The 18,090-nt window shown below is 38.6% G+C and overlaps 1 protein-coding gene across 2 annotated transcripts in view; it reads left to right on the top strand.

Moving 5' to 3' along the window:
- st6galnac2 (ST6 (alpha-N-acetyl-neuraminyl-2,3-beta-galactosyl-1,3)-N-acetylgalactosaminide alpha-2,6-sialyltransferase 2) overlaps positions 1–18,090 on the top strand; it is a 45,263-nt gene that overhangs the window by 25,327 nt on the left and 1,846 nt on the right. For both annotated transcript variants that reach the window (XM_039739606.1, XM_039739605.1), the window contains 8 exons: positions 1,146–1,232; positions 1,346–1,427; positions 8,273–8,447; positions 12,523–12,685; positions 14,143–14,281; positions 15,048–15,151; positions 15,526–15,609; positions 17,898–17,997. In XM_039739606.1, the coding sequence (XP_039595540.1) occupies positions 1,146–1,232; positions 1,346–1,427; positions 8,273–8,447; positions 12,523–12,685; positions 14,143–14,281; positions 15,048–15,151; positions 15,526–15,609; positions 17,898–17,997 (934 nt within the window). The remainder of the gene's footprint in view (positions 1–1,145; positions 1,233–1,345; positions 1,428–8,272; positions 8,448–12,522; positions 12,686–14,142; positions 14,282–15,047; positions 15,152–15,525; positions 15,610–17,897; positions 17,998–18,090) is intronic.

Here is an 18,090-nt window from a genome sequence, read left to right as displayed (position 1 = left end):
TGTCTACAAAAACCTGATTCATACCATACTAAGAGTATAGTGTTTTTGTGGGTGTGCCAGCCTGCCCGCCCGCCCACCTGACTGTTACCAGCATTCACCGCAATGTACTGGAGTGTAAAACTATTGCAGCTGCTACCTCACAAGCTGTTCTTATTCCCTGGATTTCCCTGACCCCATCAGATTCAAATTTGCCTTTTACTTTTACATGCAATTTCCTGTTAGATTAGCCTTTGCAATGACAATTAATAAGGCACAGCAACAACAACAACAACATTTATTTATATATCACATTTTCATACAAAAAAAATGTAGCTTGGTGCTTTACAAAATGAAAAAAATGAAAAATAGAAGACACAATATAAAATGAAAATAAGTCAACATTAATTAACATAGAATAAGTAAGATCCGATGGCCAAGGTGGAGAAAAAAAATAAAATCTGCAGGGATTCCAGACCAAGAGACCGCCCAGTCCCCTCTGGGCAAAACTTTCAAAAAGAGATGCCTGTATCTGCCAAAACCAGTTTTCAATCACGGACAATTGTATGTTGCTCTATCCAGAGTTCCATCTTTTCATTCACTTCCAGTCGTATCCTCAAACCCACCCCATTTGGACAACTGTGTCTTTCAGGAAGTGTTCACCCATCAATAAAAAATTATGCGGCATATGCTATGCTGCGGGTTGGCTGGTGATGCTATAAGAATATGTACACTGGGTCTGTTGTTGTTCAAGTTTGTGGATAGTATGTGTTTTTAAGATCTTTGCAAGTTAGTATTGCGTTTTAAATTTTTTTCTGGTTCCTGAATTTTACTTTTGAGTTCTGTTATATGATCTTTGGCTTTTGATTTTGTTTTGATGAACAACAAGATTAAGTTTAGGTTTTGACTCTCCAGCTCTCCTGGTTGTCACATTTACCTTTGGTAGCCTTTCTTTGTGCGAGGTTTAACACACACACATTGCTGTTACTTGTATTTGCCTTTTAGGGGCATCACTTCTGCATTAGTGCAGAAGAGAAAGGCAGTAAATATTTTCTCAGATGGCACAGGCTAATACAGCAGGCTGTGTGAAGAACATCAAAGTCTTTTAGATCTAATTAGCTCTGTCAAATACACAAATTGATCTTCATTAATATTGTTGGTTCCACCAGGATTTCTACCTTGTTGAGGTCTGATTTGAAGGACAGAGGGTCAGAAGAACTGAGCAGGTCTCCCTGGAACCAAGCCAATGGCGAGAGGTGTGTAAAGTCAGCCATGACCATTGGGTGCCATTATTGTCAAGCCAGTTTTAAAATGTGATGCATGATTTTTTTTTTTTTTTCCTCTAAACCCACACCCTCCAATATTGCAGGCTTTCCAAAGAAGAGAAAGATGATGTGGTGGAGGAAGAGGATGTGTTGGTGGATAGAGTTGACCTGAGGATGCAGAAGAAGGTAAGGGCTGATGGGTAAGTCTAACTGATGGGCAGAAAAAAAATGTTCCTTACAAGAGACCGTGTGGACTTCAGCTTTAATAGTGAATGTAGAGAGACTGGTCTGAGCTCAGTTTATATCTTGAAATTCCTCAAGCCTTTCGTTCTCTGCACTGAGTTCATCCTAAACATAGCCAGCTAAAGCTGGTTTATGCCAATTTGTGTGAGGACGTTTTCACAAACTGAAAGGACATGCTGACCTTGTATAGAAATACCTCATCGGCACAGAAGGACTATGCATTTCGGCACTGTGCTCACTAGTGGTTTTCCATGCCATAGACCTAAATTTTGTTGTAAGCACCATTGACTTCATGTGGTGATCTTGTTTAACGGCTTTAGTATTGTCGGGGTGATCAATTTAAAAATGTTAGTGACTGTGTGAAATCAATTCATTCTTGCCTCAGATTACCACGAGTGGTTTGCTAGCTAATGGCTTAAAGCTATTAGCAGTGCTGGCCACTAGAGATGTGTCAAAACATTGCTTGTCTGTCTATTATTATTATTAATTATTTATTTATTTAAAATTGTAAAATAGATACTTTATTAATCCCAAGGGGTAATTCAAATAATCCAGCACGGAGCAGCTGGAATGGCTGTCACTTGCGACGGCACCGGAAATATATAATTTGTTGGAGAAAAACTTGTAGGTAAACCAGTTTGGGTTCACATCTAAAGTACAGATGACTAAAATCTGGTGACTAGATCTCAGCCCAGAAGGGCTGACCGAGATGGAGAGAATAAGGGGTAAGAGATATGGAGGCAGTGCGGGCCTAAGGGCTCTTAAGGTTTTGAATCCCTGTCCTAGCACCTGAAACTGCTTTTACAAGTTTGGTTACCTGTTGCAGGCCATTGTCTTGCAGCCCCACATTTTAGATTAGATAACCTTTATTACTGTCATGGGGATATTCAGATGCATAGAGCAACAGAAACGTAAAAAAACAAGGATACAGACTCACAGGAGAGATAATATGGCCAACCGATTGATTGAGTAAATAAAAATAAGTACATCCAGTGGAAGCATTGAGTTGCTTGATAGCACTGGGCGGAAACGACCCCCAGAGGTACCTGTGGCTAAAAGTTCTCCAAGAGAGCACCTCCGGGAGGGGATTTTTCTTGATGGCATACATTTTTTTGCCACCATCCTCTCTTGCATAACAGCTTCCAGTGTGTCTAGGGTTCGCCCTGTGATGGTGCCGGCTTTCTTGATGAGTTTGTTCAGGCATTGTGCTTCTTTTCATGTGTGCAGCAAGCTGCTGGAAATGTTCTATCAGTCCAGAGTAACCAGTGGATCATCTACATCAGGGCAATTCAAATGGCGGCCCGCAGGCCACATGCGGCCCAGAAGCAACCTTCAAGTGGCCCAGTCCGTGGTTCTACCATGGCTCCAGACTACAACTAAAATGCAACCAAAAATAAGGTTTGGCGGTTATCATTTCTACTTAGTTCACCAGTTGTGAATGAAATCATCGAAACTTTAAACTTAATTATATTGTTAAGCGGATGTGTTGTTAACAATGTGTCAGTACAGGCTCCCTTTTGCATATATCTGAACAGTATAAAGGCTAGTTTATATCCTGCACTGGGTGCGAGGGAGTCCCGGCGAAAATGACGTCAGACTTGGAGACGTGCACGGGAAAATATTTCTAAGTACATGGTGCGGCTGAGGGGACAGCTGTGAATTTCAGCGACAGGCTGGCTACGCTTGTGCCGGAATAATAAATAAATGGATGAATATGATGCAACCGGTCATCAGAACAAAAGGTAGCCATGCAGAACATTTGAAATTCATCACATAGGTCCCCTGTTATGAATATATCTGTGCTCTGTAGAATTCAGTTGTCGTTCTGATTTGGTGCAGCACAATAAGGTGTGATTGTCACCAATCGCCTTGTGTTGGCACATCTTTGCATGCTGTTTCTCTTTTGATTAAACCTTACTCCATGCAAAATGCTGGCCTGTCTGTCAGTAAACATGTACGAGTAGTTGCCTGCCCGCTGTTTTGTCATGCACAGATGTGATGAAGTCTGCATTTTAAGGTTGAAGGTGTATTAAAGTCATTTTATTAGGATGCTCTGTGATTGATGGCGTACAGTAGACTTTGTTAAAATTCCACTTTTTTAGTTGTTACTTCAGTCATTTTGGCAATAAATTCTTCAACAAAGAAACGGGGAAAATAAGATTTATTAAAAAAACAATACTACCAATAATTATAATTAACCTGTAACGGCACACTGCACGATAACATGCAGTGAATACACTTGAATTGACTTGCCCGCTGCCAAGAGTTGATTCTACAATAAAATAAACTAAAAATAAAGAGTAATAATTCCAAAACCCTTTGTTTCTAAAATAAAGCTATAGTGCAGAATTTCAGAGTAGTATATGTGTGCCAGATTTCAGGCTACAGGTTATTTAATTTTGACCTTGACCTTCCTGGGTTGATCTTGACATTGGAGGTCAATCATCACCCCGAAAGTGGACAGCAGACATCACGTAGTATATGTGTACCAAATTTCACGTCAATAGGTCAAACAGTTTGCGAGCTACGGGTGATTTAAAATCCTGGACAGAAAAACGGACAGCCACGGTACCATATTATATAAGGAGATAATGCATTACTTTACACCCAAGAACTCTGCACAAAGACGTTTTAAAAACAAATTATTAAAATAAATGTACTAATCTACTTTCATGCCATACGTGGTGCCTTGCATTTACTGAGGTAGTTTTCTTCTGTGGGGGGGATGTGGAAACAATTTCAACAGGAAAGGCTTTGACATGGAACTTAAATTTAACCTATGTCATATGACTGATTTAAAACTGTGTGAATGAAATAGTCCTATGAAAAAAAGAAAAACCCTTGCCTGTCATGACCACTCATTTAACACTAGAATTCCTGAAGCCAACGAAAAAACTCGTAATCCCGGCCCACCTTTAAATCCATTTGCAAATCTCCATCAGCATCTTTTATTTTGTAAATGTGTCTATCAGCACAAGCAGCAAGCTATCCCATCCCCCCACCGCTGGAGTTCATCTCGGGCAAAAAGTTCTCCCAGCTCAAGTCAAGGCTCCTTATATGTGTGGTGCCTGCAGTTGTATATGGTAAGTAAGATATCGTCATTTGGAATGCATACATTTCATGTGTGTTCCGTGTCTGCAACGATCTGTGTAAATTGTAGGATGAAGTGCAAGGCAGGAATAATTGAACACGTGGGTAAAAGACAAACGTTTTTCGTATTTTAGTAATAATTTACAAAATGTACACCTGAAGTGTATAATGTGAATATGTGAAGACTGAAGTCCAAATATCAAATAAACAATTTCACAACAGGTACAAATATAGCAAAACAAGTGCACATTTACTCAAGAATATTACCGTAGAAAAAGAAATTGGTTTAGGGTACAACACTGACATAATAGCTTTGTTAACACAGTGGTAAGAACTACTGACTGGTAATCAAAAAGTCGCTGGTTCGATTCAGAGTGCACCCGTTTTGAGTAGTGAGCTACTCTTATTCTTACTGGTATACAATAAAAACATACATTTGATTTGTGACCAAATGTAAAAGGGAAACAATGAATAAACATTACTAGTTTTTAAATACATTCATTTGTGTTGATTTAAAATGTGCCATTAACTGCTGCTGAAAATGTCTGGCCCAGCTAAATTTCTTGGTTTGAAAAGCTGGCCCAACTGAAATTATAATTGAATAGCCCTGATCTACATGGTGGTGGTCTGGACAAAAAACCTGAGCTCAGAAGACTGGAGTTTCCTTTGCAAGGATTTAACATCCTTAACAACAACAACAACATTTATTTATATAGCACATTTTCATACAAATAATGTAGCTCAAAGTGCTTTACATGATGAAGAAAGAGAAAAAAGACAAAGTAAGAATTAAGATCAGAGAGCAGTAATTAACATAGAATAAAAGGAAGGTCTGATGGCCAGGGAGGACAGAAAAAACAAAACTCCAGACAGCTGGAGAAAAAATAAAATCTGCAGGGGTTCCAGGCCATGAGACTGCCCAGCCCACTCTAGGAGAGTAGGGGTTAGTATGGATTTTGGAGCCACCATGAATAGTAATGATAATTAATTGAATATGCAGAGCATTAGGATTAAATTAAAATGAAGTTATGAAGCCATGTTAAAGTAATGTGATTTTAGCAATTTTTTAAAGTGCTCCACCGTATCAGCCTGGTGAATTCCTATTGGCAGGCTATTACAGAGTTTAGGTGCATAACAGCAGAAGGCCGCCTCATCACTTCTTTTAAGTTTAGTTCTTGGAATTCTAAGCAGACACGCATTTGAAAATCTAAAGTTACGATTTGGAATATAGGGTGTCAGACACTCCGATATATAAGATGGAGCGAGATTATTTAAGGCTTTGTAAACTATAAGCAGTATTTTAAAGTCAATTCTGAATGACACAGGTAACCAGTGCAATAACATCAAAACTGGATAGATGTGCTTGGATTTTCTTTTCCTAGTTAGGATTCTAGCAGCTGCATTCTGCACTAGTTGCAATCGATTGTCTTTTTTTGGGCATTCCTGAGAGGAGTGCGTTACAGTAATCTAGTCAACTGAAAACAAAAGTGTAAACTAATTTCTCATCATCTTTCAATGATATAAGAGGTCTAACTTTTGCTATATTTCTTAAGTGAAAAAATGCTGTCCTAGTGATCTGATTAATATGCAATTTTAAAATTAAGGTCACAGTCAACAGTTACCCCTATATTCTTTACCTCCGTCATGACTTTTAATCCTAATGCATCAAGTTTATTTCTAATAACTCATCATATCCATTATTGCCAATCACTAAAATTTCAGTTTTTTCTTTATTTAGCTTGAAAAATTACTACTCATCCACTCAGAGACACAAGTAAGACATTGTGTTAGTGAAACAACAGAGTCAGGGTCATCAAGTGCTATTGATAAATACAGTTGTGTGTCATCCGCATAGCTGTGATAGTTCACGTTATGTCCTGAGATAATCTGACCTAACGGAAGCATGTAAATCGAAAAGTGCAGCAGACCCAGGATAGAGCCTTGTGGAACACCATATAGAATATTGTGTGTCTTTGAAGTATAATTACCACAACTAACATAGAATTTTTTACCTGCAAGGTAGGATTCGAACCAATGTAAGACACTGCTAGAGAGGCCCACCCACTGACCTAAAGCGATTTCTAAGAATATTGTAATCTCTCAGATCTAAGAGGATGAGAACAGATAAATGGCCTCTGCATTTACCCGCAAGTCATTTACTACTTTAACGAGTGCAGTTTCTGTACTGTGATTTGTTCTGAAACTTATCAAGAATAGCAGGTTTAAGGTGGTCATTTAGCTGCATAATGTCTGCCTTCTCTAGAATTTTACTTAAGAAAGGCAGGTTAGAAATAGGTCTAAAATTTTCAAAAGCAGAGGAGTTGAGATTATTTTTCTTGAATAGGGGTTTAACTACAGCAGTCTTAAGACAGTCTGAGAAGACCCCCGTATCTAATGGCGAGTTTACTTTGTCAAGAATATTATCAATTAGCAAGACCGATACTACTTTGAACAAACTTGTTGGTATTGGGTCAAGGACGCAGGTGGAGGGTCTCAGTTGAGAAATTATTTTATATAAATCAGGTAAATCTATCCTGGTGAAAGAATTTAATTTATTTATAGCAGAGTACTGGGGCTTAAGAGGATGCGCAGTGTTGGGGAGATATACTATATTATTTCTAATATCATTAATTTTTTATTTTAAAAATACAGCAATAGCCTCAAGTTTCACTGGAAGCATTCTGAAGGCATTCCATTGAGTTACCTGGGTTTAGCAGACGATCAATCGTAGAGAATAAGACTCTGGGATTACTAGCATTGTTATTTATAATTCTAGAGAAATTAGCAGCACCTCTCAAGATGGACTGTGTTATTGAATTCTGTTATTTTAACCTTCAATATCTCATAGTGGATAGTTAGTTTAGTTAACCCCACTTAGCCCTTCACTGAAACCCCCCCAAGTTCCTTCGTACTTAATATTTTAACACATTTTTATGAGTAAATATTCAGTTGATTATTTCAAAATGTAACAGCTCAAAAGATAAACTTCCTGTGCTGTATTTGACAGAGGGTTAGCAATAAAGACGATTTTAAGGGTTTTTTGGACTTTGGTATCAATACCAGCTTTTGGAATTCAGTATTGGGATGTGTTTGTGTGTGTGTGTGTGTGTGTGTGCAATATTGGCCTTTGTAAACCTTTTAGGTTTGAAAAAAGTTACCCACTCCCTTTTAAAGGCCATTTTTTGTATTTGCAACATTTTTAAAAGTATTTTTGAACTTGTAAAATCTATGGTCGATTTTATGGCTGAACAGGAATTGAAGCCTGCCAGTAGAGTTTTGGGTCACACTGCCCTGGGTGAAGCATATTTCTAGACAAATGAGTGAAAATTACTGTTTTTTCTTTTTTTCTTTCATTCTTTGAGGCATATCGCCCCCTTTTTTTTTTTTGTACTGCTGATTTACTATAGGTGTATTTTATGTTGCATGCAATGCCGGTGAAATAAATAAATGAATGAATAAATGAATACATAGGAAAATAAGCAACAAAACCTATTTTATAACTCTTTTAATTATTTATGCAGACATATCATGTTTATATATACTGTAGTGACATTTCATAATGCATTTATTTGTGTATTTATTTTGTCCGAAATATTTCTTCATACCCTTTAGCTGGTTAGTCACATTTTTCTGGGCTACAGCATGGCTTTGTGATGTCCTCACTGCTTTAAAAACACCTGGTCATTTTTGTGTTGTAGGAGAGGAAGTGTCCATCATCCCTCCGTAAAAAGATCGAGAGTCATGAAAGACTCAAAGCCCTATTCAGCTTTGAAATCCCAGTGCTCATGTGGAATGGTCATTTAAATGACTCAGAGTGGCAGCGGCTACAGCATTCGCCACCTCCCTATGGATGGCAAGGACTTCCCTATAAAGGTATGTAGAGCCTCTAGAATGACGGGAAGTTGCAGAGGCTAAACACACCAATATTATGGCTTGAGAAATATTACAAACTTGGTAGGGAGAGGAAACATGGTGTAGGTCCAGGCTTAGGGTTTATTGCATATCCTAGTGAAAATGCACACCATTCTTATCAGTAGACTTTGTGCTCTGACTACTGGACTCTTGTGTTAGATTGCAGCATGTCACAGTATATGGTTGCTCGTGACAAGCCATTCAGTTGTGTTTATTGCCACAATCACAGACCAGGATTAGATTCTTGTATCTATAAATTTTAAAGCCTGACTAGTACATTTCCAGGTGTCGGGGCCAGAATCAGTCCTGGCAGAATTGGGCTTTGGACTGGATGTCCTATCCATTAGTAGTGACAGTGTGGATCCTTAAATTCGAGCAGTAAATTACAATGAGCAGTAGGAGTGGTGTATTTTGTTCCAAAAAGGTACAGTTAGGCATGACATGACTACAGTGATAGCGGAGGCTAACCCATGAACATGTGTTGAAAATGAACATCTTGTGGGCCAGGGAGAATAGTCTGCAACTTAACAACAACTATGCAAAAGAGTTAGTAGTAGACATCCAGCATGTCAAGATGTCCCAGAGACCAGTCAATCATCCAGGAGGAGGGTATGGAGGTGGTGCAGTGCCATAAGTACCGTGTAGGCCATATGAACAGCAAACTTGACTGGCCTGACAACACAATGGTGCAGCATAAGAAGAGCCAGAGCAGACTGTACTTTCTGAGGAGACTCCTGTCTTTTGATGCGTGCAGCAAGTAACTAGAATTGTTTTACCAGCCCGTAGTAGCCAAGGTATTATTCTACACTGTGGTCACCTGGGGAAGCAACTTGAGTTTAAGCGACGCAAAATGTATGAACAAATGAATCACAGGTATGACCCTGCATACTCTGGAGGCTGTTGTGGAGAAGAGGATGGTTACATAATTGGATGCCTCCATGAGCAATTTCACCCATTCCCTCTAGGGTGTGCGTTTTTTCAGAGCAATTTTAGCCATAGGCTCATTCCTTCACGGTGCAATAAGAAGCACCTCTGGCGATCTTGTCTCTCTGCTGCCATTGGGCAGTTCAAAGCTTCCTCCAGGTATCCCCTCCTTTATTACTGCCATAAGGTATAGGACGAGAGAAAAGACTTGATCTCCTACAGCTATTTTAGTATAATATTGTAGTATGTTTTTTTTTCTGTTGTCTTATGTTGTACTTTGAGTCAGTATGCTATGTTTTTGCGGTAGTATACATTTACATTTCTCCTTGGATTAATAAAGTGTACCTAATGCATTTGATTTGTAAGTTATGCCACTGTCATTCTTTGACATGATGCTTAAATTTTAACACTCTGAACTCTGCTTCTGCCAAGGAAGCTCTCTGGTTGTCCAGGATGGGACTTTAAAGAATGCTACTATAATGGCTCATGCCTAGATGCTTATGGCCCTGGTGTGTGTTTTCTAGAACCCTCCACAACATGCGCAATTATTTGAAGTTAGCACCACTCCATACAGTTTGAGTCCTTTATCCATGTACAGTGACACAAGTAGCCAGAGTGTGGTGGCGCATTACAGATTCTCACTGCTCTATAATTATGACAATTCTAATTCTATTACAATACACAAAGCCCCAACCTTTACACAGCTGATCTTGGGTATGTCATAATCGGGATGAGTGCTGAATTACTAAATATGTCCACACCAGCACCCCACAATGAAACTTTCAAACTGAGCTCTGAAGATTATTTATAAACCGTGTATAATTTTGCTAACAGCAGATTCCAGACTCTACGCATGGCTTCACGTAGATCAGCATGTTCAGACACTCGGCAGTGAGGCCGTATGAAAGTGATATGTGCTTGCACGCAACTACTGTTTGCACCCTCCCTAATTTAAATGAATGACTTGATACAACATGTTTTTCATTCTTCTTCCCCTCGCCCCAAATCATTTCTGTTTAAGAGTTAATGAAACAAGTGAGACTATTGTATCTAATGCATTGTTTCATGCATTCTGGTAGCCGCATCAAGTTGTATTTCAGTAATCTTGCCCAAAACTGCCATGCTGATGCTTCTGGTACCACCATGCCTCAGATGTTGACTTTATTGGAACATTATTTTTGTAACCAAATCAAACAGGCTTTTTTGAGGAGACTAGTTTATGCCAGGGAGTCCCAGTGGCAGTGTTAGAATCTGTGTAGATTTCTGCCTGTGTCCAAGTAGTAGCTCTTCATGCATTTTGGGTTTTGTCTTTGAGATATAAGATGTGATCATTAGATTAGTTAGAGATTCTAAATAAACCCTATATGGCTTTGTGTGTAAATGAACCCTATAGTGGTTTCTGTTTTACACCATATGCTGCTGGGATAGGGACAGGAAATGCATGTGCTTTTGATCAAGTTCAAGATAATGAGTAACTTTTGCTTTTTTTCTTAGTAGACATTTTATTCAAACCCACTGTATAATTCAACAGGGTGAAACTATGTTTAAAAAACAAAATGCACATCTTTCAACTAGTTTGAATTCAGAGAAGTGCAATTTCCCATAACATTGTCTTTCAAAGACCATTGTGAAAATCCAAAGTCAGTCAGTCAGGAAACACATGAATTGATCTATGGCAGGAATAATTTACTCATGGGGAATTGTATGTAGCGTGTTCAATAGTAAAGAGCTCCAGTGAAATTGTATTTGATCCTGGTGTGTGAGTAAGTGTATTTGTGTGTTTTTGTTTTTTTAAATATATATTTTGGGGGGGAAAAAAACAAACAAATAATATATACAAAAAGCATTTGGTTACATAGGACTACTGATTAACCAATGGCACTATAACTGAAGTTCCATGGTCTTAGAAAATTTCCAGGGCTAAGTCCGGTAAAACAGCTAGTGTCTTAAACAGTAAAAGGAGGAGAACATTTTGTGATCTTAAAAGGGGTAACCCTAGTCGATATTCCCATATTAACATCACATTCTCAAAATTTAAATTCTCAAATCTGGTTAACCCACGTCAGAGTCGCATCATCTTAACCAACCAAAGACTGAACACCAGCCATATTTTGGGGATCTAGTCACGTGCACACTAACTCACGCTTAATTTGAAGTCACTAGTCAAACAAACCAGGATGCCTTTGGGATGTGGGTAGAAAATGGCAGTTTGAAGGAGAACCTATGCAGATTAGGAAAGAATGTGCGATCTGAACTGGACATGGAATTCTGGATATGTTGAAACTTGCCAAATATCTACTTAAGCTGATTTTTTTTTTTAATAAATACTGTTGTCCATCTAAATCAGTGTTTCCCAAACTCAGTCCTGGGGACACCCTGTGGCTGCAGGTTTTTGTTCCAGCCTGCTTCTGTTTTTAATTGAACTCCTGCACTAATTAAGTGAATTGATATTTCCCAAGTTCTGTGTTTAGGGAACAACATAGAAAATAGAAAACTAAGTTTGCTTAAAAAAATTACAATGTACCAAGCAGTTATATGAGAATAATGTATTTTTTTTTCTTTTTAACAGTATTTTCATCTTGATTTTTCATTCTACTTTTTCAGGTGTTCTAATTGTTTAATTAATCCATTATGTACTAATTAGTGGGTCAGACTCTAAAGTAGTTGCAGCCTTTGATTATTTAGTGTTGTTTGCCTGGGTGTCTGATCTGCTCGTTTTAAGTTGTCATTATTAAGATACAATGAAGGGGAAAAACTGCACAGAGAAAGGGCAAAGTAGAATGAAATCATCAAAAGAGGTAAGCATTTAAATCAATAGCGAAAGCAGAAATATTTATAAATGTCTTATAAATGTAAAAATCATGCTGCTATGCTTTTCTGAATATTGAATAAAAGATATAAAATACCAGCTAATTAAATGAGCTCGGTGTTATCAGGTGTTGTCATTGATTAGGAATGTGGTTGGAACAAAAATCTGCAGCCACAGGGGGTCCCCAGGACCGAGTTTGGGAAACACTGATCTAAATGATAGTTAAGAAACTACTCTGCCCTGCACTCTAACCAGCTCCTTTTAATTTTATTTACTTATTTTTTATTTCTTTCCCCCTCCCAGTTGTGTCTTCAACGCTTTCTCTCCTTAATGACTCTGCCTATGGGACGCTGTTTCCTGACAAACCAGAAAGCCACTGTATCCGTTGTGCAGTCATAGGCAATGGTGGCATCCTGAATGGTTCACGCCAGGGACGGGCCATTGACGACCATGACTTCGTCTTCAGGTGACACACAGCTTCCACTGTGCACAGTACAGGCCTAGCTTGCAGTTGTGGGTTTTCCAAGTAAGGAATGGTGTTTATTGACAATGGTCTTCAAAACCATTTCCAGAACCCGTCTGGTTTATAGCAATCACAAAAACGTGTCAGATTTTAATGCAGTGCTGTCTGAAGGATTAAAGCTCAAGGGCACTAAATATTGGTTTCTGACCTTGTACTTTATGAACTGAAATTTCTCCAGATTACCTAAATCTTTTAAAAAATATCATGCACTATAAAGGATGAGATCTCCAGATTCCTACTAATTATTCATTGAGAAACATTGTTCTTGAGTTGTTGCATTATTTGATCACACTGTGATCCTCAAACTTCAACTGAGCCTTTTCATGGATGTTTCTTTTATATATTAGTGTCACGTGTTCAGGACTTTATTGGGAGCACCAAAACAAAAATTCAAAATTAGCATGTATATACAAAAACATTAGGATAACTGTGATGAGTACACGCTCTTCACACCAACAAGCTCCATCCTATTCACCTAGATTGTGCAAAATCGCATCAAGTCGAGATTTAAAGGACCATGAAGTTCCCGTCCCCACCACACTGTTGTGGTTCTTAGTGTGATGTAAAACAGTAATAACATTTGTGTCTGCCCTTAACAAATTTTCAAACTGGGTTTCAGTGCTGCTGTTGAAGAATTTATGTTAAAATATCAGCTGGTGCCCACTGTACTAATTTTGAAAACTTCCATCGTGTCACCTTGCTTAATATGAAAAGGTTCAATCTCTTCAATCTTTCCTTCTAGCTCATACTCCCCACACTGAATCAGCCTAGTCGCTCTACCCTGCTGTGTTTTTTTTTTTGTAATATGGAGACCAAAACTGGACACAGCACTGCAGGTGAGGCCCCACTTGTGCGTTGTACAGTTTTAAGAGTAACTTCCTGTGATGTTATCTCTACACATCGGGCTCTATAACAAAATATTCCATTAACCTTCTTAATGGCTTCTGATAAATTGTTAAACTGTACAAAATAATGAGTCCACTAGGACTCCTAAGTTCTCCTTATATAAGGGAGTACTGTTGCATTCCAGACAGCATTGCGTGTTTGTCTAACATTTCTACTTTCTACATGTAATACTTTACATTTACAGTACTTTTCATATGACACAAAGCCAAAGTATGTATGCTGTCCGTTTGTAACAATTTATCTGAATCTACAATATCTGCCCTTCCAAAAAAGCAATAAAGTTGACATTGGCAGAAAAATAAAAAATACTGTTTTCAAATAAATTTGGATCAAAGGGGATTTTAAAAGCAGTGTCCTTTTTGGGGCATTTCACTTACTGTACCTACATTTTGGAAATGACAGTTGATCCAGAATATGCCGTAGTTATCAAAGCCTCACACAGGTCAAATGCTTTCCACCTGTGCTTTAATGTTTATGCCATTTGATATTTCCAGATTAAATGGAGCAGTTATGAGTGGCTTTGAAGAGGATGTTGGCACCAAAACCTCTTTCTATGGGTTCACAACAAATACAATGAAAAACTCACTTATTGCCTACAGGCAGATGGGCTTCAGGAGAGTGCCTCAAGGAAAGGTGAGAGCGCTACCTGTTTCAAACTGTAAACCAAACCAGAATGGTGGTTCAGTAAGCATCTGCATTAAAGTACCCGAGATCTGAAAGTGGACTTCTGTGACCCTAACCAACTCGCCAGTATGAGATTACAAAAAACTTCACTGTGAAGTAGAGCCATCTGCTGGAAGTGCATGGCATTTCACTAAAAGTGAATCCATTAAAAAAAAAAAGTAGAAATTTAAGAGGATTGAGTTCAATTAGGGTGGTACAGGGGCTTATTAAAACCAGGAGACCGGGGTTCATGTCCATGGTGCTCCCAGTGTGGAATTTGCATGTTCTCCCTGTGTTCATACAAGTTTCCTACCAGGGCTCTTTTTCCTTGGAATTGCTAAATTTGCTCTAATATTTGTGTGTATTTGCCCTGAGATGGACTGGCACTCTGTCCAGGTGTTCATGCTTTGCACCTAATACTTGGTGAGAGAGGCTCCAGCAGCCCTGTGACCTTGTCTTGGATAATTGGGTTAAGGAAGCATCTTCTGTGCAGATCTTTATGAATGGAGTGCAGCAGTCCCATTTCCTTAGTGCACCCTGGTCCTGTGCAGATACCCTTTTATGTAGCTGTGAGAAGGCAGCACAGCCCCCATAGAGTTACTCTTTAAAATATTGAAATGCTTAGGGGTTGATACAACACCATCATGCAGATTTTCTGATGATTCAATATTGTAACTGAAAAATGTATCTCCTGCAATAAACATTTTCACCATGCGTCCCATTTATTCTATTTTAGAATGTGCGATACATTTTTATTCCTTCTGAGATCCGTGACTATGTGATGCTATATTCTGCTATTCAGGGAATTCCAGTGCCATTTGGACAGGATAATGGTGATAAGTAAGTACAGTTAATTAATGACTGTTAATTAATTTATTTTAGTTCAGGAACAGAGTGTGCTAAACATGAGGCCCTTTGTTCATATTCATTACAAATATTACCCAGAACAACATCAAAGTGTGTGTTTTATAGCGGCAGCCAGTGCATCAGGCTCTTGTTGGAGTGAGTGATTTTTGCCATGAGCAGCAAAGCTGTAATTCAGGAGCTGAAATGAAGCCTGTTAATTCTTCATCATGATAAAGATTTGGCTGCTCATCTTCAAGGGAATCTCTTTAACATGACCAAAGACTCTGAGGGCCTGGACTCTGGAAGCTCTTGAACCTGCTCTTACATTTTTTTTTGTAATCCAATTTGTTTGTCTTTTTTGACTCTAGACCTTGGGTTTATTTCGGTTTTAATCGCAAACCAAAGATGTTCAGGATGCTTCATCCGGATTTTATCCATTACATTAAGGAAAGGTAAGATTACGCCATGCAAACCTAACTCTTCAGTTTGTTTGCATAGTTAAGTAACCACTAACATTTTCCTTTTTTCATTAATTCTTGTGTATTTCATAAACTAAGGTAGCACTTTGGCATAGTGGTTAGCATAGCTGCCTTACAGATTCAGTGTCCAGACTTTAAATCGTTGTAGGATTAGTGTAACTCTCTGTGTTCATTACTGAATTGGTTTACTTATGCACCTTAAGCTTAACACAGACACAGACACAGGATACAGTCCTACAAGTACATATGAGTGATGCGTACACTCCAGTACTTCACACAGGAACTCGTAATCTTAAGCATGAACATCATGGGTGTCCCTGAATGTAATATGCTACTTTGGTCCCCACGAGTATTCTTAAAAACACGAAGCCTGATACGTCTTTTGGTGTTATGCCACTTACCAACCAACGGTGTCTTGCTTCTGCTGCATTGTTTCTCTGTTGGACTGCCCTCCTCAGCCAGATAACACTGTAGGTAAAGCAGATGGCAATCTTGCCTATGATGGGTGCCCTATATTTACTTTAGTTACTCAAGATATAAAGACAAATTATAGAAATTTTAAAAGCAATATGGTATTTATTAACTCTTTGAGGACTGAATATTTTTATTCCAAAAAACTGTTTTCTGAAAAACACATAAATCAACTTAAAACATCTGTTGCTGTGGCTGCTATCGGCACCTGTCTCAGGCAGCAGTGGGTGCATGGGGACAGCTCGATGGCCAGCTGCCTGACTGTCTTTGCACAGTAGTGCAATGCAATCAGGTTTGTACCTCTTGCCATTGTAAGTGGTGGTCCTCCCAGGCAAACATTGCTGCAGGTGCATCAGCTACGTGAATATGTTCAGCATAATGATTAGCTGGGGACCGATCAGCTGTTTCTGGTACCTCACTTTCATTTTTGACCTCCATCTCCAAATCTCTTGCATCAAAATTGGAGTCCAACAAGTCATAATCAATTTATCGATAATATATAAAACGTCGTCCATGAAGTATTTTGCCTTGCACATTTGCTTTGGTCTCTCACCAGATGTTGATGCTATTTTAGAGGTGGTTTGCTTTTCGCTAATCTTGCACGCGCAGAGAACAGAAGTCAATGTCAAAGTTTACAGCCGATTACAGTCCTCTACCCCTGAATTTCGACAAAAGTCCACATCTGCCCTGAAAGAGTTAAACTCCCTACCAGTACTAATGTACTTTAATCTCTCTATAGATTAAACAATAATACATCCGACATCCGTGCCCTTGCTTGGGCATAATATCATCTAGTAGTCACAAGAGGATGGGAATGTCAGATTAAAGGCTAGTGGTCAGCGTCCGGCATCCACAACATGGATGGAAAGTATGGTCTGACAAATAAAGGCAACAAGAAACATAAAGACAGATGTGCATATTTCTGTACATCTACAACACTATCAAAACAGATGGACCTATCATTGTCCCATTAAGCATATTTTGATAAACAGACATTTGCTATTTCATATTTTCTACTAGCATAGCAAAAGTCTGGAGGTATATAGTCTTAGAAAGCTATCTGAAAATCTATAATGTCAAAGGTGTCATGGGCACTTTTTGATTCAGCAATCCATGCAGAGCATAAATGTGACATCCAGATGAAATAGTGTTTTCTCTTATTGACGTGTCTTGGTTTTTGATGTCACTCCTCTATCTTTTTGCTCACTGGTCCCTCGCATGGGCTGTTTGCTATCTGTGTCAGAAATAAACTTGGAGTTCCAATCCATGTGATATTACATCCATTTTTGGCTATCTTAGTGAGGGATGGTTCGGCCCAAAAGCTTCAATCCTGACACCTCTTGCTGAATTCGGTTCTTAAACTATTAAGCAATAATAAATTGTCTGGCCATTTTAAACTAAGTACCATAAATTAGTTAGATAGCGATACACATGCATTAAAGCTATAGACTATTGTAAATTATTGGTCACAAGAAGATTCAATTTACAATTATTGATCAAAAGGAGGAAAGAATGCAGAAATAGCTAGATAAGTTGCTTTCAAGGGTCCTGTAAATGCCTTTGTAAGCTAGTTGGATCCTTTATAGTTAATCATAGTTATTTTGAGCAAAATTTAAAAAAATGTATAATAGAGGCAGCCTGCACTTACATAAAAAAAAGTGACTGGATGTGTACGATTGTGCCGTTTGATAATAAAGGCCTCCAACCTGCGACAGAATAGACTCTGAAAACCCAAATGCCAACTTTTTGGAGGCACACTGGTAATTGACAAAGACCTTTTTGTTTTCCAGGTTCCTCAACTCCTCACTGCTCAAGATGGAGTATAAGGACCTCTACATGCCAAGCACAGGAGCCTTACTGCTGCTAACTGCCCTTCACACCTGTGACGAGGTATGTCTCTATGTCTTTAGTTCCTATCATTTCATTTAGTTAACATTCCCTGAAACTTCATTCTTGCCTTACCTGAAAAGTTTCGGAACATAC

This window comes from Polypterus senegalus, chromosome 17, assembly GCF_016835505.1.
Source record: "Polypterus senegalus isolate Bchr_013 chromosome 17, ASM1683550v1, whole genome shotgun sequence".
NCBI lineage: Eukaryota > Metazoa > Chordata > Cladistia > Polypteriformes > Polypteridae > Polypterus > Polypterus senegalus.
Note: the sequence above shows the minus strand (reverse complement) of the source record. Positions and strands in the feature narration are given on the sequence as shown.